At 43.9% G+C, this 21,545-nt stretch overlaps 1 protein-coding gene and 1 long non-coding RNA gene across 2 annotated transcripts in view; one reads left to right on the top strand and one right to left on the bottom strand.

The window, feature by feature from the left end:
- Window positions 1-21,545, top strand: part of ITGA9 (integrin subunit alpha 9) — a 711,654-nt gene that overhangs the window by 185,301 nt on the left and 504,808 nt on the right. The window contains exon 7 of the mRNA XM_073549890.1: window positions 4,055-4,140. Coding sequence (XP_073405991.1) covers window positions 4,055-4,140 — 86 coding nt within the window. The remainder of the gene's footprint in view (window positions 1-4,054; window positions 4,141-21,545) is intronic.
- Window positions 2,887-21,545, bottom strand: part of LOC141052657 (uncharacterized) — a 64,026-nt gene continuing 45,367 nt past the window's right edge. Inside the window, exon 3 of the long non-coding RNA XR_012220874.1 lies at window positions 2,887-4,282. This is a non-coding gene — a long non-coding RNA (uncharacterized lncRNA). The remainder of the gene's footprint in view (window positions 4,283-21,545) is intronic.

Here is a 21,545-nt window from a genome sequence, read left to right as displayed (position 1 = left end):
GCGAAAACCTGATGTGTGAAAGAGGCCTTACTCACACCAGAATACAGTAAGCTGTCATGTGGGTGTACATGAAGAAGAACGCTCTATCTGGCCATCACATGACTTGCATTTGCAGGCTCTATTTCTTAATTTGCAATTTATTTTAAGCTGGTGGTAGGAAAATAGCTGCTTTATTCTCTGTTATACATAGAAAGACACACAGGATGGGATTCCTACTCTTCATTTATTTTTAGGACACATAGGCAGCAGCAGACATTGTACACCAGTACTAAACTGTGTGGATGTGAATCCAGCTTTGGGGTGAGATAAAAGATTTGTTAGAAAACATAGCATGATCATTCAATGTCTCCCTCTACCTGTTTCCTTACTATGCTACTGACGTCTTTTCCTTCCCCTTCTCCGCTCCATAGAGTTTAATAGCCAGTTTAATTAATTAATAGAAAGGTCCTAGCACAGATCACTGCGGTAAACCACTGCTGACTATATCCCATTTAGAGAATGTTCCATTTATGACAACTTTGTTTCCTGTCCTTTAGCCAGTTCCTTACCCATCTGCATATAGTTTATCCCTATCCTCAGTCAACAGCCTCGAGTAGTATTTTCCCCTACAGCCAGTAGCTCCCATTAGTATGTCCCCTACTGGCAGCAGCCCCCCAGTAGTATGTCCCCTACAGCCAGCACTCTCCAGTAGTATGTCCCCCCACAGTCAGCAGCCCCTAGAAGTATGTCCCCCTCAGCCAGCAGCCTCCAGTACTATAGCCCCCATGGCCCGCAGTCCTCATTATTTTTTCCTGCACAGTCAGCCCCTAGTATTATAGTTGCCACATCCTCTTTTGATGGCCTGCATTCAGTGACCATACAATATAAGAAAAATAAAAAACGCTTAGGGTATGTGCACACGTTGCAAATTCGTCTGCGGATCCGCAGTGGATTTGGCACTGCGGATCCGCAGCAGTTTTCCATGGGATGTACTGTACAGTTCCATGTTATCCTATGGAAAACAAAAACCGCTGTGCACATGCTGCAGAAAATTCCGCGCAGAAACGCAGCGGTTTATTTTCCACAGCATGTCGATTCTTTGTGCAGATTTTACAGCGTTTTTACACCTATTCCAGTCTAGGAATCCGCAGGTGTAAAAATGCAGGTGAAATCCGCACTAAATCTGCAGGAAATCCGCAGGTAAAATGCAGGCATTTTGACCTGTGGATTCTGCAGATTCCGCACGTAATTATCCGCAGACAAATCCGCAACGTGTGCACATACCCTTATACTCACCTAATTCCAGCTCCCTGTCAAATGCAGTCTTAGACTGTTATCTTGTGCAGCAGTGGTCGCTGGATGGCGCATTGACGTCACTGCATCACTCCTTCTGATGTTCACTACGTGAGCTGTCTCCATTAGGGAGCATGCTGGAAGTAGCCTGGGTTCTGCTGGAGTTCCCGGATGAGCAGGGAGCTGATTACAGCTCTTCTGCTCCTGTGCCAGTGGCAGCACATCCATTGTATTCATGTCTGATAGACACAAATACAATTGAGTGCTAGGAGGTAAAGCCGATCGGGGTGCAAGCAGAGAGGGGTGACTACACCATTCACCTCTGTGTCGGAGCATCGTCCGCCTCTGAGCTGAATGCCTGCAACTGGAGGAAACAGCCTTTTGGGTAGGCAGGAGGTAGCCGAGCCTTAGGTGGGTGCCTACCCCTCATTCCAGCCGTGCCTGTAGTAGATCCCATAAGGGTTGGCTGAAACTTCTTTAATCAAATGTAAAAAGGACCTTTCACCAAATTTTTAATGTTGCACTGGACATAATGCAATACTGGTCGCAGAATATTTTTCTCTTTATTATTATTATTTCGCCTCTCTTTTGTGGAGATATTAGCATTGATAGTATTTGACATCTATTGAGTAACTTTTGTTAAGTCAAAGTGGGTGTTATCAGATAGTTTTCACTAGGGGTATGTACTTCTTCTCTCTGAATGATGTTGACCAATCATAAGCCAGCAGCAATATAGCAGAAAAAGACCAGTAACAAACAACAAATTAGAGCATACATCTCAGTGTGTGAGATGTATGACAGACAGTCTGATTTCCTGGTCTAACCTCCTGCATGATTAGAAAGTTATAGGTGTAAGGCCTAGATGACTCACATCTTTCAGTCAAGGTCCCTAACCCTTGCATATTTCAGATCACGAATACATCTGATTTTCAAAGAATAATAATAATATTAATTTGTAGTTATTAATTCCTTGTAAACATTCTCTGGTTACATAATTGCATCAACACAGCAATGTACCAGGCAGAGGCAAATATCACTATCTCTGATGGTACGATGAATGATTTCTCTATTCATCAATTTCTTCTCTACTGTCCTTAAAGTGATTGAAAGTACCCAGGAAATGCAGACTCTTTCGGTCTACTGGATGTTATAGGGAGTGTCACCAGCTGATTAGATATTCCTTCCATGCAAATCCAGTCTGACAAAATGTTGTTTCTTGTTTTGATGAATAGCATTATATCACGTCAGACACAACTAATCTTTGCATTGGTCTATATATACCAGGGATATCAAACTCACATACATAGAGGGCCAAAATAAAAAACTTTGGTCAAATTGCAGGCCAACCTTGATATTTATTAAAAAAAGTCTACAATTGAGGAATCTTTTCGCTATCATCAAATATAACGATGAACCTTTTCATATGGAAACAAACTTAAAGGGTTTGTTCCATGACAAGGTACATTTTAAGTATAATAGATCATAATCACAAATGGGGCATACTGGATTAATATAATATGTTATGAAGGAGCAATAAAAAGGATATGGCCCAATGGCTTAGTTTAAACATATAATAACAAAGGATAAAAAACATTGAATTAATAAATACGGTAATACAGATAATAAAGCATGATGCCAATTTAAGTGTTCAACCAGACACAGTATGATACCCCTTGCAAACAAAAAAGGAACTCAGGAGTATCAAACAACATATATAAATCATATTACATTTATTGAATATATTCATGAATATTAATCGCATAATACATTGTAAAAAGTTATATAAAAACCTAGAAGATGTGAAGGACACAAGACATAAAGTCCAACACAGTTACAATAGTTATAGATCGGGAATACTGAGATCATATAAAATATCTTGTAGCAACACTTGCTATTATAATATTTCACTAGTATCAGACATGTAATGGAAACATCTATATGCCACTCTGGTTACATATATTTAGCATAGTACCACTCTAATAATAAAACCCAAAAGAGCCTAGCAATAAAAATCCAATACTAGAAGAAGTCTCACAGAATAGATCTTTGCAACTGGTCACACCAAGCAGCCCCAACGCGCGTTTCGCGTGGGCTTCCTCAGGGGGCTGTATGATACCCCACAGTGAATTCCTTCACAGTACCCACCACACGCACAGTATGATAACCCTACTGTACCTTAGCAAAGTATGGTGACCTTAACACAGTATGATGCCCCTACTGTGATCCCCACTTAGCACTCTATAGAGTAAATGGGACCTACACAGTCCTCCATACAGTATAATGGGCCGCACATAGTCCTCAATACAGTATAATGGCTTCACATAATCCTCCATATAGAAGAATGGCCTCCACATAGTCCTACATACTGAATAATGCGCCTCACAAAATCCTTCATACAGCATAATGGCCCAACATAATCCTCCATTACAGTATAATGGGGCGATGCCGGCATCATGGGTCAAATATAATCATCCTGCGGGTCAGAGTTTGACATGTGTGGTCTATAGGCGATTTTATGGTTAGATGTCTGTGCTCTGAAGTCTGTTGCATGTCAATTTGGAAATACAAAGATAATTAGTCTACATTTTCCAGTGATGTTTTTCGTGGCAGCATGTACTACAGTAGAGAAGTATGTGAGCGATGTTTCAGCAATAATTGATATAACAAAGTAATATTTTACTTGTGTACTTAGATTATTGCTAAAAGTAGCGTGTTGAAGCATGACAGCTCTAATTTGCCATCTGATGTGTTTGTTTAATATTCTCTCTTTTCTCTATCACAGGATATGCCGTCACCGCAGGTCACTTTTCACAAACCACCACCATGGACATAGTTGGTGGAGCTCCCCGAGATAGTGGCATCGGAAAGGTGAGGCTTCCGTCACTATGTACCGTGCATGTGACACACTTAGAACTGCCTGTCCCACTTCCACAAGCGAGATGAACTTCAGTTTCCTTTATGATCACTGAGTTATTAATAGCACATTGTTTCAGCAGGTGAAACTGGACCTCTGCAAAAGAGAAAAACATTAGTAACTAAATCTACTAATTTTCAGTTTACTTATAGGCAAATATTATTGTACTAATTCAAACGAAATAATGATACAAACCATGTATGGTTTTATTATATGTAAGTAGTACAAGCATTATTTGTAGGATAGTAGTCAATGTATTGAACTTTGCAAGTATTAATCTATAGTTACACAAGCGATGATTCTCTTTTCCGAGAGACTCTGATCGATAATGCTAACGACGCTCGGTTTTTGTGCTGAAAAAGCTCCCCTCAGCTTATACTTGAATGTGGGTCTTAGAAGACGGAGGGAGAGTGGAAGCGGTGGAGCAGCGGGTCACAGGAGGCAGGAGCCGGCTGCTGCAGCTAAATTCTGTGCCCGCTGCTAAAGAGACATGAAAATTCACTGTGCTCGCAGTGAATATTAATTTCTCTGTACCAGCAGCCGCAGCTGCTCGCATTGGAACATTTTATTTTTTTAATGTTTTTCTGATGGTGGCCATTCATACCAGGATAGGGATGAGGAGCCATGCATGCCAGGATAGAAATGAGGAGCATTGCTTACCAGGGTAGGGATGAAGAGCTATGCATACAAGGATAGGGTTGAGGAGCCATATGTACTAGGATAGGGATGAGGAGCCATGCATGCCAGGATAGAAATGAGGAGCATTCCTTACCAGGGTAGGGATGAAGAGCTATGCATACAAGGATAGGGATGAGGAGCCATGCATACCAGGACAGGGATGAGGAGCCATGCATACCAGGATAGGGATGAGGAGCCATGCATACCAGGATAGGGATGAGGAGCCATGCAGACCAGAATAGGGATGAAGAACCATGCATACAAGGATAGGGACAAGGAGCCATTCATAACAGAATAGGGATGGGGAGCCATGCATACAATGATAGGGATGAGGAGCCATGTAGACAAGGATAGGGATGAGGAGCCATGCATACCATGATGGGGATGAGGAGCCATGCATACCAGGATAGGGATGAGGGAGCCGTACATACATGAATGAGGGGATAATGGTTTATACTCAAGTCAATAAGTTTTCTCAGTTTTTTTGTGGTAAAATTAGGTGTCTCGGCTTATACTCGGGTTGGCTTATACTTGAGTGTATACAGTAATTTCTCCATTTTCTCCATTATCTGTGTCTGTGGAAATTGAACTGCTTTTGGATGACATCCAATTGCAGTCTGACTTCCATAGACTTCTATGCGTAGTCAATCGCAGCATGCTGTGATTTTTTGCACTGGACCGATTCAGTGTGTAAAAAAAAAAATGCAGATCTGCATTGCCGAATAGTATAACATTGGTCGGATTGTTATCTGAGAAAACATTGGATAGCCCTTGTCCGAGTTATATGCTTGTTTTAGCAAGCCCTTAGGAATATTTCAACCTGAACCAGGCTCATAAATGGTTTTGCAGCCTTATTAAAGGGGAGCTATCATCAAAAAATGACCTATTGATTACATTTGTTTTTTTTGTGTTACATGTATTTTTTTTTTTTCAAATGATGGCAAAGTTTTGTTTTGTTACATCACATTTGTTGTTGAAAAAATAAAATTAGTAATCTAGCAGCTGGCTACTGGGGCTGTTTTAGACTCATTCTTCATGTCCTTTTATGAAAAATTTTCATTGCGGTTTATTATGATGAGGCTATGTGCACACGTTGGGGAATTTCTGCGGACATTTCCGCGGGAATTCCGCAACTCCCTGCCCGGGAAATACGCTAGAATTCCGCATGTGTAATTCCCATGTATTTCCCGCATTTTAACTAGCGTTTTGCAAGCGTAATTAGCTTGCAGAATGCTAGCGTTTTCCAAGCAATCTGTAGCATCGCTTGGAAAACTGATTGACAGGTTGGTCACACTCGTCAAACATAGTGTTTGACGAGTGTGACCAACTTTTTACTATTGAGGCTGCCTATGCAGCATCAGTATTAAAAAGATATAAAGTTAAAAATAATAAAAAAAATAAAAAATGGTGTTTTTCTCACCTTCCGGCGTCCCGCGCAGCGTCCCCGATCCTCGCGATGCTCCCAGCAAATCCCTTCCCCAGCGATGCCTTGCGACAATGACCTTTGGTGACGTCGAGGTCTCGCGTGACCGCTACGGTATCGCGAGACTGCGACTTCATCAAAGGTCATTGTCGCAAGGCATCACTGGGACCGGAAGATGCCGGGAGCATTGCTGAGGCCTGGGAACGCTGCGCGGGATGCCGGAAGGTGAGAATATCACCATTTTTTATTTAAATTCTTTTTTTTTTACAGGGATATGGTACCCAGAGCCGGGAAGAGAATCTCCTCTCCTCCAGGCCCTGGGTACCATCCGCACATGATCCGCTTACCTTGCGTATGGTGGTCATAGCCACATGCAGAAAATAAGCGGAACAATGCTTTCCTATTTGTGCGGAATTCCCACGATTCCGCACAAAGAATGAGCATGCTGCGTATTTTTCCGCGATGCGATTCCGCCGCAGAAAAATACACAGCATTAGCACAGCATGTGCGGAATGCCATAGGATTGCATGGGATGCTTTTTTTTGCGTTTTCGCTGCAAAATCACGTTAAAAAACGCCACGAAAATGAAGAAAAAAACGCTACGTGTGCACACAGCCTGAAAGGCAGGATTACAATGACCGGTTACACCTCTATACACAGCTGATAACCTATTGTGATTGGTGGGTTCTGTGTTATGTCACAACTGACCCTGCTCCCTCCGTACACAGTGATCTTTGCACAGGATCATTAGATGCTTCAGTAAAATAGGATGGACTCTGGTTCTGACCATTGTTGCTATGTAGATGTATTATTTCTTGAGACAATATGAAATGCAAGTCTAAAAAAAGCTCCAGTGTCCAATGTGAAAATTGTAAGATTTCTGTTTTTTTATTTTAATACATACTGTGATTTGTAAAAAAAATACCTAAATTTTTAAAAATACATTTGACTCAAAGACATGATTTTAATATTTCAACAATAAGTCATTTTCTGGTGATAGCTTTAATTGAGTGCTTAATAAAACATTTAAATGCTTCTATGGACCCCCCAGAAAGCCAATATAGCATCTCATCTCTTCTCATTCTAGCTGCCTATTTTTCCCACTGTGCTATAGTATCATTACTTAACCCCTTTAGGCTATGTGTCCACGTTGCAGAAATGCTGCGCAACTCCCCGCCGCAGGTAAAACGGATACGGAATTTGCATGCCTTTTCCCGCAAAACACAAGCATTTTGCAAGCGTTTTTAGCTTTCAGAATGCTAGCGCTTTTCCAAGCGATTTGACGCATCGCTTGGAAAAATGATTGACAGGTTGGTCACACTTGTCCAGCATAGTGCTTGACAAGTGTGACCAACTTTTTACTATTGATGCTGCCTATGCAGCATCAATAGTAAAAGAATGTTAAAAATAATTAAAAAAAATAAAAAAATAGAGATATACTTACCCTCTGTCGACCCCCAGAGTCCTCCTGGTTCTCAGCGGCGCTGCCAGCAACTTCCGTTCCCAGGGATGCATTGCGCGAATGACCACTGGTGACGTAGCGGTCACGTGACCACTACGTCATCAGAGGTCATTCTCGCAATGCATCCCTGAGAACGGAAGTTGCTGGCAGCGCCGCGTGCACCACTGAAGACTCCAGGGGCCAAGAGAGGGTAAGTATATCCCTATTTTTTATTTTAATTCTATTTTTTACAGGAATATGGTACCCAGGGCATGGAGGAGAGTCTCCTCTCCTCCAGACCCTGGGTACCATCCGCCCACTTTACGCATGGTGGGCATAGCCATGTGCATAAAGTGAGCGTTTCAATGCAGTCCAATGGCGGCGGAATCGCCGCGAATCCGCAGAATTAATGGACATGCTGCGGATTTTACCACTATGCGATTCCGCAGTGGAACAATCCGCAGCATTGGTACAGCAACTGCGGAATCCCATAGGATTGCATAGGAATGCGTTTTTTAAGCGTTTTTTTTTAAGCGTTTCCGCAGTGGAAAAAACGTGGCGGAAACACGTAAAAAACGCAATGTTGGCACACAGCCTTACACTCCAAGGCTGTTTTCACCTTCATGACCAGGCCAAAATTTACATTTCTAACAAGTGTAAATTTATGTGGTCATAACTCTAGAATGCTTCAATGGATCCCACTGATTCGGAGATTGTTTTTTCGTGACATATTGTACTTCATAATAGTGGTAAAATTTGTTCAATAAGACTTGTGTTTAGATCATATCTGAAATTTGGCTATTTTTTTATTAGGAAGTTATAAGGGTTAAAAGTTGATCAGCGATTTCTCATTTTTCCAATTAAATTTACAAAACCATTTTTTAGGGACTACATCACATTTGAAGTGACTTTAAGGGGACTCCATGACAGAAAATACCCAAAAGTGACACCATTCTTAAAACTGCACCCCTCAAAGTCCTCAAAACTACATTCAAGAAGTTTACTAACCCTTCTGGTTCTTCAGAGGCAATAAAGTAATGTGGAAGGAAAAAGAGAACGTTTTACTTTTTTTTTTTTTTAATTTAACTTTAGCCTCCAATTTTTATTTTCACAAAGGCAACAGGAGACAATGGATTACACTGTGTTACCAAGGTTTTGTCCCTCAGACAATTTTGAGTGTTTCTGATTTTTTCATGCTGATTTCAGAAATGACTTCAGATTTTTCCTATCACGTAAGGTTTTTGATAAATGATACGAAACATTATAATATTCTGTTATAATTCTAAAAACTCATATATGAACTTTTTCTGAAACAGTATATTCTGAATTTTCCACCGAAACCACATAAATAGCTGATCTACATGTATGCAAGTACTTATTATGCGAATTCCACGCAGGCGCAGTGAATCATTCGGCTGACCGTGTACGGAGCATACCACATCTCCTGGACAGGGGAGAAATCAAAAGACAATACTGACATACTTAGAGCATACTTAGAGCATGGCTGAATGGATCACGGCCTTCAATGCCATTTGCTGTTCCAATGATATGGAGAGAGAAGAGAGATCATGTAACAGATTGCTACTTCTGCCTTACAAATATAACAAGATATTCAGCAAAGAACAAGAAATCAATAGAATATCCTAATCTTCCTTGAGCCATAAGACCAGTGCCACATGATGAAAGTCTTCATGTTCCAAAGCCGCCCAAAGTATGGACAATGGAGGACGACGAAGATGGGCTAACAATGTCAGTGGAAAATGAAACTGCTGCAGACTCAGACTTTGAGCCTTCTACATCTAATCTACATCTGTTCAGTCAAGCTGATCTGAGTGACTTAGTCAGAGATTTGACCTTTTGCAACGATGTCTTGGGGTTGTTTGGTGCTCTTGGATGCGAACATGACGCTAAGGAATGGCTACTGTTCATTGACTCATCAGTTTTAAGTCTGAAGGCTGTTCTACTACCCAACGGAAATATCTATCCTTCTATACCTATTGGACATGCCGTACACATAAAAGAAACATATGAGAATATGAAGTTACTGTTGACCCACATGAATTTTAGAAATTATAACTGAAACATATGTGGTGATCTAAAAGTTGTTGCACTTCTTCTTGGATTGCAGTTTGGATATACTAAGTATTGTTGTTTTATTTGTGAGTGGGACAGTCGTGCACGAGAAATGCACTATTTCAGAAAGGACTGCCCACTCCGCAAAAACCTGGTTGCTGGACAGAAGAATGTTAAACATAATCCTCTTGTTGATCCAGCAAAGATATTTCTCCCTCCTTTGCATATTAAACTTGGGCTTATGAAGAATTTTGTCAAAGCAATGAACAAAGAATTGCAAGCCTTTTCTTACTTGCGACAGAAATTTCCAAGAATAAGTGATGCAAAGATTAAAGAAGGTATTTTTATTGGTCCACAGATCAGAGATATAATGAATGACAGTAGCTTTGATGATCTTTTGCAAGGTGCTGAACAAGTGGCATGGAGAGCTTTTATAGATGTGACCTTCAACTTCCTTGGCAACAGCAGGGCACCGAACTTTGAACAACTCGTGGACGACATGCTCACAGCATATCATTTGATGAAATGCAATATGTCACTAAAAATGCATTTTCTACATTCTCACTTAAACTTTTTTCCAGCCAATCTTGGTGCCGTTAGCGATTAACACGGTGTGCTGACAGAGTTTGACCTAATTGTGATTAGCATAATCATCCCGAATCTCTCACATGAGATAATATACGCTGGAGTGATCATACCCTAATACAGAGGCTATAAGAGGCAAACTGTGCATCATTTTTAATGAAACTCAATTGCAAAATTATTTTTAGCTCCAATTGCATGCATTTAAGTAAGGACAAAAAATTGTCCCCAAAGGTGGCCAACCCCTTGAATGAATTCATTAAGGACTCCATTTAAACCCTGTTTGTATTTTGTCTACCTTGTTAAGGTCTTGATTTTGTTCTATTATTTGGTTTTAATTGCAAATATTCTGAAAGGCTCACATATTGAAGCTGGATCTTCTTGTCTGGTTTCCTGTCACAATTCCTGCCCATAAATGCCAATGATGCTGTTAGTTCAGGTCATGAGATCCACTGTCGCAGCCATAAATACTGATGAGAACATATATAAGCATGCGTAATATGTTCTGTAAACCTTCCCAAAGTCTGATCATTCTTAGGGTATGTCTCCACGCTGCGTCCTGGCACCGCTTTGGACGTAGCGGAAACCCTGCTCTGCCCAAAGCACTGCCCCTTGTTGTACGTGCGGTGATTCCGGATGTGTTCATTGAACACCTTCAGAATCACTGCACCGTATCCATAGACTGGGCTATTTATCTTGCGGAGCGTCTACGCAAGATAGACATGCTGTGGTCTGGAAAGACTCGCCGCATGTCCGGTTACGCAGGGCCGCCAGATGTGGCCCTGCACGCATAGTGGAGACGGAATTTCAAAAAATCCCCTCCACTATGCTGTAGCATCTGAACGCTGCGGATTGAACACTGCGGCTGTACGCAGCATCTAATCTGCAGCAAATCCTGATGTAATCCTGAACGTGGAAACACACCCTGATTGTTTAACCTTGACTTGCATCATATGTCTCTGACTCTGCCCCTTAATTTTTTGTTTTTGAGGCCTGTATGGCTGGAATCATTAGTTCAAATCCTGCCAAGTACAACATCTGCATTTGAGTTTGATTGTTCTTTCTGCGTGTCTGTGGGTTTACTCAGTGTACTCTAATTACCCGTACCCCAAAAAGACATACTGATAGGGAATGTAGATTGTGTCTGTGAAGAAGTGCAGTATATACTGGCTCTTTATTAGCAAATATAATATATATATATATATACTGCTCAAAAAAATAAAGGGAACACTCAAATAACTCATCCTAGATCTAAAAGAATGAAATATTCTCATTGAATACGTTGTTCTGTACAAAGTTGAATGTGCTGCCAGCATAATCACACAAAAATCACCGGTCATGCTGAAGGATGTTGCAGGCAGCAGGTTCACACTCAGCACATGTGACAGACTTAATAGCTGTCTACAAATATCTAAAGGGCTGTCACATTGTAGAAGGATCAACTTTATTCTCATTTGCACAAGGAAAGACTAGAAGCAATGGGATGAAACTGAATGGGAGGAGACACAGATTAGATATTAGAAAAAACTTTTTGACAGTTAGAGTGATCAATGAGTGGAACAGGCTGCCACGAGAAGTGGTGAGTTCTCCTTCAATGGAAGTCTTCAAACAGAGGCTGGACAGACATCTGACTGGGATGATTTAGCGAATCCTGCTTTGAGCAGGGGGTTGGACCAGATGGCCCAGGAGGTCCCTTCCAACTCTACGATTCTATGATTCTATGATTCTATGATTCTATGACAGACGTGACAGAGTCTGGAGACGCCGTGGAGAGCGATCTGCTGCCTGCAACATTCTTCAGCATGACCGGTTTGGCAGTGAGTCAGTAATGGCGTGGGGTGGCATTTCTTTGGAGGCCCGCGCAGCCCTCCATGTGCTCACCAGAGGTAGCCTGACTGCCATTAGGTACCGAGATGAGATCCTCAGACCCCTTGTGAGACTATATGCTGGTGCCCTGGGTTCCTCCTAATGCAGGAGAATGCCAGACCTCATGTGGCTGGAGTGTGTCAGCAGTTCCTGCAAGATGAAGGCATTGAAGCTATGGACTGGCCAGCCCATTCCCCAGACCTGAATCCGATTGAGCACATCTGGGACAGCATGTCTCGCTCCATCCACCAACCTCACGTTGCACCACAGACTGTCCAGGAGTTGACGGATGCTTTAGTCCAGGTCACGGAGGAGATCCCTCAGGAGAACATCCGCAACCTCAGGTCATACAGGCACGTGGAGGCCACATACAATATTGAGCATCATTTTGACTTGTTTCCACTTTAATTTTGTCTTGTTTTCATTTTCATTTTGACTTGTTTTCACTCTCATTTTGGGGGTCTCTCCAAATCCAGGTCTCCATTGGTTCAAAAATTTGATTTCCATTGATGATTTTTGTGTGATTATGTTGACAGCACTTTCAACTTTGAACGGGACAAAGTATTCAATGAGAATATTTCATTCATTTAGATCTAGGATGTGTTATTTGAGTGTTCCCTTTATTTTTTTGAGCAGTGCATATATATATATATATATATATATATATTTATATATTAATTGTTATTTATTGCACTTGCTCCAGTCATCAATTTTCTATAATATTTTTGCCTTAACGTTCAGTTTCTCTTTACTAAGTGAGAGACCATATAGCCTCTGGCTATATAGACGCTGGCCTCTGAGTTGGAGTGGCCAGATAAGGTCCTCATTCCGGCTTTCTGGAGAGGCTTGGCTGACCATGTGAAGGACGCTCTGGCCACCAGGGAGGTTTCTGCCACAGTGGAGGAGCTTATTACCGTCTCCACCCGTATAGACCTTTGCTTCACCGAGCAAGGGTTGGAGCGGTCCCAGTGTCGGCAGAGGTTTAGGTTGGCACCTAGTTTCGCTAAACCTCTGGAATCTCTCGACCGGGCGCCGTGCCTCAGGGGGCCTTGTGTTCTCCTCGCGCGGGATCCAGGTCCTGGTCCGCTCGAGCACCTGTTGTATGTCATGTTTACCAGCAGTCTGGTCACCTTGCCAATCGGTGCCCACAGCGGTCGGGAAAACGCTCGCCTCTAGTGGTCATAGGAGGGGGCTCACTAGATTCAGTGGAGTTTTCCTCCAAGATGACCTTTAAGGGAACGCTTGGGGTTGGTTCATCCATTCTGGCATTGGAGGTTTGCGTGTACTCCGGAGCGGAGGGCAATTTCATGTCTTTTGCCTTCGCTCAGCAGCACACAATACCTCTGGTTATGATGGCAAAGCCAGTCACCGTCAGGGTGGTGAATAGCACAACTCTACCCTCACAAATTACCCACCAGACCATCCCATTGATACTCTTGGTGTCCCCGTCTCATCAGGAGATGATATCCCTCCTTGTCATGCCCGAGGGTATCGATCAGGTCCTTTTAGGAGTTCCCTGGTTACGATTCCACTCTCCACATACAGAGTGGTCCTCGGGGAGGATTCTCGGATGGGGTAAATGCCAGAGGAAGTACGTTCAGGTTGCTTCCACCGAAGTCCCCGCAGATCTTTCCTCTCTCCTCACACACTATCCCCAGTATGCAGACATGTTCTCCAAGAGGGCGGCGGAGACTCTTCCGCCCCATCGCCCCTACGACTGTCCTATTGACCTCTTGCCTGGTGCTGAGCCTCCTCAGGGATGAGTCTATTCCCTTTCTCTCCTAGAGACAGAGGCCATGTCTCAGTATATCAGGGAGAATCTGGCAAGGGGATTCATCAGGAAGTCGGTGTCACCAGCAGGGGCGGGATTCCTCTTTGTGCAGAAGGAGAACGGAGAACTACGTCCCTGCATTGATTACAGGGGTCTTAACGCTATCACTGTTAAGAATAATACCCTCTGCCCCTGATATCAGAGCTGTTTGATAGGCTACGGGGAGCGAGATTGTTTACCATGAGGGGGACAAATGGAAGACGGCATTTAACACCAGGGATGGGCACTATGAATACCTGGTGATGCCCTTTGGGCTCTGCAATGCTCCGGCCGTCTTCCAAGACTTTGTGAACGATATCTTCCGGGATATACTTACCACCTCGGTAGTAGTCTATTTGGATGATATTCTCATCTACTCTCCAGATATCGACTCCCACCAGAGAGATGTTTGCAAAGTCTTCGACCTCCTGTTGGCATACTCACTCTATGCCAAGTTGGAGAAGTGTGTGATTGAGCAGGAGTCCTTGCCTTTCCTGGGCTATATCATCTCCGCCCAGGGATTGGCTATGGATCTCAAAGCAATGCAGCGCTTTATGGGGTTCATAAATTACTACCGCCCATTCATCCCCCACTTCTCAACTTTGGTAGCCCCCTTGGTGGCCCTCACCAAGAAGGGCTCAAATCCCAAGTTGTGGTCGTAACCTGTTGTTAGTTCATTTTCCCCTTCATTACTGAGGCCCGAGGAACTCCCTCTTCTGGTAAAGAAAGGTAGTGAGCCTGATTATCAAACACCTGAGGCTGATGATGATGACTGGCTGAGTGGAGTTACTGACTGGATATAAGGCTGCCGACGCCCTTCTGCCCTGCGGGTGGTTTCTCTGTGGGATCCTTGGAGACCAGTCTGAATTCCTGCTCCTCTAAAGCTAAGTTTGCTGCTCGGCCTTTTGCTTTGGTGCTTTGACTTTGTTTTGCTTTGTTTTTCTGGATTTCTGCCATTCCCTGCTGGGGTGTGCTGAATTCATTTAGCTCTGTCTTCTGAAAATACCTGAGTGCTGATTTAGTTTTTGAAGCCTAGCTGCTTCAGGGCCTTTTTCATATCAGCTTGTTGGCTTATGTCTTTGATAGGGTTTTGGCAGATTGCAGACAGCAGCCTTCCTGTCCTTTCCTATCTAGGTAGTTTTGGGCCCCGTCTTTGCTCAGTCTATCTTTCTGTCTGTGTTAGTATTTTCATCTTGCTTCACCGTCATTATATGTTGGGGGCTGCCTATTGCTTTGGGGTCTGCTCTGGGGCAGTTTAGATTTCCCCTTTCTTTCTTTAGGCCTATGTAATTCTCCGGCTGTGATCGAGGGGTCTAGGGCATCGTAGGAACCCCCCACAGCTACTGCTAGTTGTGTTGATAGGTTCAGGGGTCTGCAATCTGATAGTTGCCAACTTCTCTGGTTTTCTGGACTTAGCTTGTATTTCTGCTTTTGCCTCCTACGGTGACTCATTTATAACAGAATCACCCGCCATACCGCAGATCCTAGGGTACTCAATAGCAGGAAAGAATTGTAAAAAAAAAAAAAAAATGTGTATATTTTTTCCTCTATATCTCTGAGGCCGTAGGGGGAATTTTTTTTTTTTCTCTCAATGGAGATAAAGCAATTGTCTGATCGTGTGGAGCAGCTCGCTGCGGAAGTGCGGGGAATTTCCGCCTACCTTGCTCATTCACATGCTGCTGAACCAAAGATTCCTACACCTGATGTATTTTTTGGGGATCGGTCTAAATTTTTGAATTTCAAAAATAATTGTAAGTTATTTTTTGCCTTGAAGCCTAACTCGTCAGGGAGCTCCACGCAGCAGGTTAAAATTGTCATCTCTTTGCTCCGTGGCGATTCCCAGGATAGGGCGTTTTCTTTGAAACCAGATGATCCTATTCTGACTAATGTGAACGCATTCTTTCAAGCTTTGGGGTTGTTGTATGACGAACATAATGCCATTGATCAGGCTGAAAAGACCCTGCTGGCATTGAGCCAGGGTCGTGATTCTGCAGAATTGTACTGTCAAAAATTCCGAAAGTGGGCAGTACTTACTACCTGGAATGATAATGCCTTGGCTGCTCTCTTTCGGAAGGGGTTGTCAGAAGCCGTAAAAGATACTATGGTGGGATTTCCTGTTCCCTCTGGTCTTGACGATTCTATGTCATTAGCCATTCAGGTTGATCGGCGTTTGCGCGAACGCAAAGCTGCACGAGAGGTGTTGCCACCTGTTGAACAAATGTCTGAACCTATGCAATGTGATAGAGTTTTTTCCAGAGAGCAGCGTCAGGAGTTCAGAAGGCGTAATAAGTTGTGTTTTTTCTGTGGAGATGCCTCGCATATTATTTCTGTCTGTCCTAAACGAGAGAAACGCTTTGCACACACGTTTTCTGTTGGGGGTGTTCAACCTAAGTTTCTTCTGGCTATTACTCTGATCTGCTCCCTGTCCACATTTTCCGCCAAGGCTTTTGTGGATTCGGGAGCAGCCCTAAACCTAATGGACTTGGATTTTGCTAAACGTTGTGGATTTCTGATGACACCTCTGCAGACGCCTATCCCTTTTAGGGGGATTGATGCTACTCCTTTGGCTAAAAATAAACCCCAGTTTTGGACCCAGGTGGTAATGCGAGTCACCCCAGACCATCAAGAAAATTGCAGATTTTTGGTGTTGCATAATCTGCATGATACTATCGTTCTGGGGTTTCCCTGGTTACAGATTCATAATCCAGTTTTGGATTGGAAATCTGTGTCTGTGGTGAGTTGGGGTTGTCGGTGTGCCTTTAGTGAGGCTCCGGTGTTTTCCACCTCTCCTCAGTCACATAATGTTCCTGATTATTTGCCGGACTTTTATGATGTATTTAGTGAGAATGAGTCTGCGTCTCTGCCTCCTCATAGGAGTTATGACTGTGCAATTGAACTGAGCCCGGGGTGTAAATTTCCCAAGGGTCGGCTCTTCAATTTATCTGTACCCGAGCACGAGGCTATGCGATCCTATATTAAGGAGGCGTTGGAGAAGGGTCATATTAGACCATCCTCGTCACCCTTAGGTGCCGGTTTTTTTTTTGTAGCCAAAAAGGATGGATCATTAAGACCTTGTATTGATTATCGTGCCCTCAACAAAATTACTGTTAAATATCAGTATCCGTTACCCCTGATTTCTGATCTATTCTCCAGAGTTAAAGGTGCTTGCTGGTTTACCAAGCTTGACCTCAGGGGGGCGTATAATCTTATTCGCATTAAGCATGGGGATGAATGGAAGACAGCGTTTAATACTCCGGAGGGACATTTTGAGTACCTGGTGATGCCTTTTGGGCTCACTAATGCCCCTTCTGTCTTCCAGTGCTTCATGAACGATATTTTCCGAGATTTTGTCGATAAATTTTTGATTATCTATCTGGATGATATTTTGATCTTCTCCAAGGATTGGGATTCTCATGTGGAACATATTCGGACTGTGTTCCGGATCTTGAGGGAGAATTCCCTGTATGTCAAAGGATCTAAATGCCTTTTTGGAGTACAGAGGATTTCTTTTTTGGGATTTATTTTGTCCCCGTCAACTATTGAAATGGACCCGGCCAAGGTACAGGCCATTCACGATTGGGTTCAGCCCACTTCTTTGAAGGCCCTCCAGAAGTTTTTGGGTTTTGCTAATTTTTTTCGGAAATTTATAGCAAAATTTTCTAGTATTGCCAAGCCATTGACTGATTTGACTAAGAAGGGTGCTGATGTGTTAAATTGGTCTCTGGAGGCTGTTTCTTCCTTTCAGGAGCTGAAGCGAAGATTCACCTCCGCCCCGGTTTTGCGGCAACCTGATGTCTCACTTCCATTCCAGGTAGAGGTGGATGCTTCTGAGATTGGTGCAGGAGCTGTTTTGTCCCAAAAGGATCCTGTAACATCTAAAATGAATCCCTGTGCTTTCTTTTCCCGAAAGTTCTCTCCATCTGAACGTAACTATGATGTGGGGAATAGGGAACTGTTGGCCATGAAATGGGCATTTGAGGAGTGGAGACATTGGTTGGAGGGAGCTAAGCATCAAGTCGTGGTCCTCACTGACAACAAGAATTTGATTTACCTAGAGTCGGCTAAGCGCTTGAACCCTAGACAGGCTAGGTGGGCCTTGTTTTTTACACGTTTTGATTTTGTGGTTTCTTTTCTTCCTGGAACAAAGAATGTCAAAGCAGATGCCCTCTCTAGGAGCTTCTTTGCTGATTCTCCTGTGGTGACCAAGCCTGCTACCATCTTAGGCGAAGGGGTAGTTCTTTCTGCCATCTCGCCCAATTTGAGACGTGCTCTGGAAGAGTTCCAGGAGGACAAACCTGAGCGTTGTCCCAGTGGAAAGTTGTATGTTCCTGACCAGTGGAAGAAGAGAGTGATGTCTGAAGTTCATTGCTCTGCTTTGGCTGGTCATCCAGGTATTTTTGGTACTAGAGATCTGGTGAGTCGGTTTTTTTGGTGGCCCTCCTTGTCTCGTGATGTCAGGAATTTTGTGCAGTCCTGTGGGACGTGTTCCCGGTCTAAATCGTGTTCTCGCTCTAGTGGGTTGTTGATGCCTTTGCCTGTCCCCGAGAGGCCATGGACCCATATTTCAATGGATTTCATCTCTGATATGCCTGTCTCTCAGAGGATGACTGTTATTTGGGTGATTTGTGATAGGTTCTCTAAGATGGTTCATCTTGTACCACTCCCTAAGTTGCCGTCTTCCTCTGAGTTGGTGCCCCTGTTTTTACAACAGGTGGTTCATTTGCACGGGATTCCTGAGAACATTGTATCTGACAGAGGAGTCCAGTTTGTGTCTAGATTTTGGAGAACTTTCTGTTCCAGGCTGGGAATTCAGTTGTCCTTCTCCTCTGCTTTTCACCCTCAGACCAATGTGCAGACAGAGAGAACAAACCAGACCTTGGAGTCATATTTGAGATGTTTTATTTCTGCTGATCAGGATGATTGGGTTTCATTTTTGCCTTTGGCAGAATTTTCTTTAAATAATAGAGCTAGTTCTGCCACTTTGATGTCACCTTTTTTTGTAACTTTGGGTTTCATCCTCGATTTTCTTCAGGGCAGGTGGAGCCCTCTGCCTGCCCAGGTGTTGACACTGTGGTGGAGAGAATGCACCAGATCTGGGACCAAGTGGTGGATAAGTTATCTCTCTCCCAGGAAAAGGCCCAGCGGTTTTCCAACCGACATAGGACCATTGGTCCCCAGTTTAAGGTTGGTGATATGGTGTGGTTATCATCAAAAAATATTGCTATGAAGGTGGCTTCTCCTAAGTTTAAGCCTAGATTTATTGGACCTTACAAGATTGTGGAGATTATTAATCCGGTCTATTTTCGTTTGGCTCTTCCTGTCACATTTAAAATCCATAATGTGTTCCATAAATCTTTGTTGAAGAGGTTTGTTGAACCTGTTGTTCCGGGGGTGGCACCTCCAGACCCTGTATTGGTTGAAGGTAACATGGAATATGAGGTAGAGAAAGTACTGGATTCCCGTCTGGCTAGACGGAGACTCCAGTATTTGGTTAAGTGAAAGGGTTATGGTCAGGAGGATAATTCCTGGGTCTCTTCCTCTGATATTCATGCCAAAAGATTGGTGCGTGCCTTTCATCGGGCTCACCCTGATCGCCCTGGTGGCGTAGTTGAGGGTTCAGTGACCCCTCCTCAAGGGGGAGGTACTGTTGTGAGTTCATTTTCCCCTTCATTACTGAGGCCCGAGGAACTCCCTCTTCTGGTAAAGAAAGGTAGTGAGCCTGATTATCAAACACCTGAGGCTGATGATGATGACTGGCTGAGTGGAGTTACTGACTGGATATAAGGCTGCCGACGCCCTTCTGCCCTGCGGGTGGTTTCTCTGTGGGATCCTTGGAGACCAGTCTGAATTCCTGCTCCTCTAAAGCTAAGTTTGCTGCTCGGCCTTTTGCTTTGGTGCTTTGACTTTGTTTTGCTTTGTTTTTCTGGATTTCTGCCATTCCCTGCTGGGGTGTGCTGAATTCATTTAGCTCTGTCTTCTGAAAATACCTGAGTGCTGATTTAGTTTTTGAAACCTAGCTGCTTCAGGGCCTTTTTCATATCAGCTTGTTGGCTTATGTCTTTGATAGGGTTTTGGCAGATTGCAGACAGCAGCCTTCCTGTCCTTTCCTATCTAGGTAGTTTTGGGCCCCGTCTTTGCTCGGTCTATCTTTCTGTCTGTGTTAGTATTTTCATCTTGCTTCACCGTCATTATATGTTGGGGGCTGCCTATTGCTTTGGGTTCTGCTCTGGGGCAGTTTAGATTTCCCCTTTCTTTCTTTAGGCCTATGTAATTCTCCAGCTGTGATCGAGGGGTCTAGGGCATCGTAGGAACCCCCCACGGCTACTGCTAGTTGTGTTGATAGGTTCAGGGGTCTGCAATCTGATAGTTGCCAACTTCTCTGGTTTTCTGGACTTAGCTTGTATTTCTGCTTTTGCCTCCTACGGTGACTCATTCATAACAGTAACCTGTCTCCAAGGCCTTCTCCTCCATTAAGTCCCATTTTGCTAGCGTTTCCATTCTACATCTCCCCAATGTAGATAAATCCTTCATTCTGGAGGTGGATGCCTCTTCCGTTGATGCTGGAGCGGTCCTGTTCCAGAAGGAAACGCAAAGTCGGAAGCACCCATTCTTCTTTTTCTCCAAGACCTTCACACCTGTGGAGAGGAATTATTCCATCGGGGACAGGGAGTTGCTAGCGATGAAGTTGGCCTTCTCGGAATGGAGACACCCCCTGGAGCAGGCTCGCCACCCTTTCCAGGTGTTCACCAGCCACAAGAACTTGGTGTATTTGCAGACGGCCCAGCGGCTAAATTCTCGCCAGGCCAGATGGTCCTTGTTCTTCTCCTGGTTCCACTTCACCCTCCACTTTCTCTCTGGAGAGAAGAACTTCCAGGCTGATGCTCTCTGCCGCTCCGTGGTGTCATCAAAGGAGGAGGAGCCTTGGCTGATTGTCCCATCCAAGAGCCTGAGAACCATGGCTCAGGTCGCCCTTGAGTCAAAACCCTCAGGCAAGACATTTGTCCCTGCCCGTCTGCGACCATTCCGGCTGTGAATCAGAGTCTGACAGCGGCATTTAACTAGTTAAATTGCGATCTGCCCATGGCTATTGCGGACACATGTCAGCTGTTCAAAACAGCTAACATGTCCCGGCTTTGAGGTGGGCTCACTGCCGGAGCCCACATCAAAGCGGGGGATACTGACATCGGTCATACTAAGCCGTCCGATGTCAGTAAGGGGTTAACCTGCAGATATGGGGTTAATCTACAGGTTAATAGCATTCTGAAGCTGCCCTGCACTCACACTGAGGGCTATGTTCCTGGCAGGCAGTTCAACTCCCAGCAGCCTCTAGTTTTCAGTGATAGGGTTGGTGCCAGTGCAGCTTCAGTTACCGCTCCGCTAATAGTGAGTGGCGGCTGCAACCACAACCCCAGCTGTCATTCAGTCCTGGGGCTTGATTACCGCCGCCGCTCACTGTTTACTGAGTGCTGACTGAAGCTGCACCTCT

This window comes from Dendrobates tinctorius, unplaced genomic scaffold (assembly GCF_039654945.1).
Source record: "Dendrobates tinctorius isolate UK_male_01 unplaced genomic scaffold, ASM3965494v1 ptg000162l, whole genome shotgun sequence".
Classification (NCBI taxonomy): Eukaryota; Metazoa; Chordata; class Amphibia; order Anura; family Dendrobatidae; genus Dendrobates; species Dendrobates tinctorius.
Note: the sequence above shows the minus strand (reverse complement) of the source record. Positions and strands in the feature narration are given on the sequence as shown.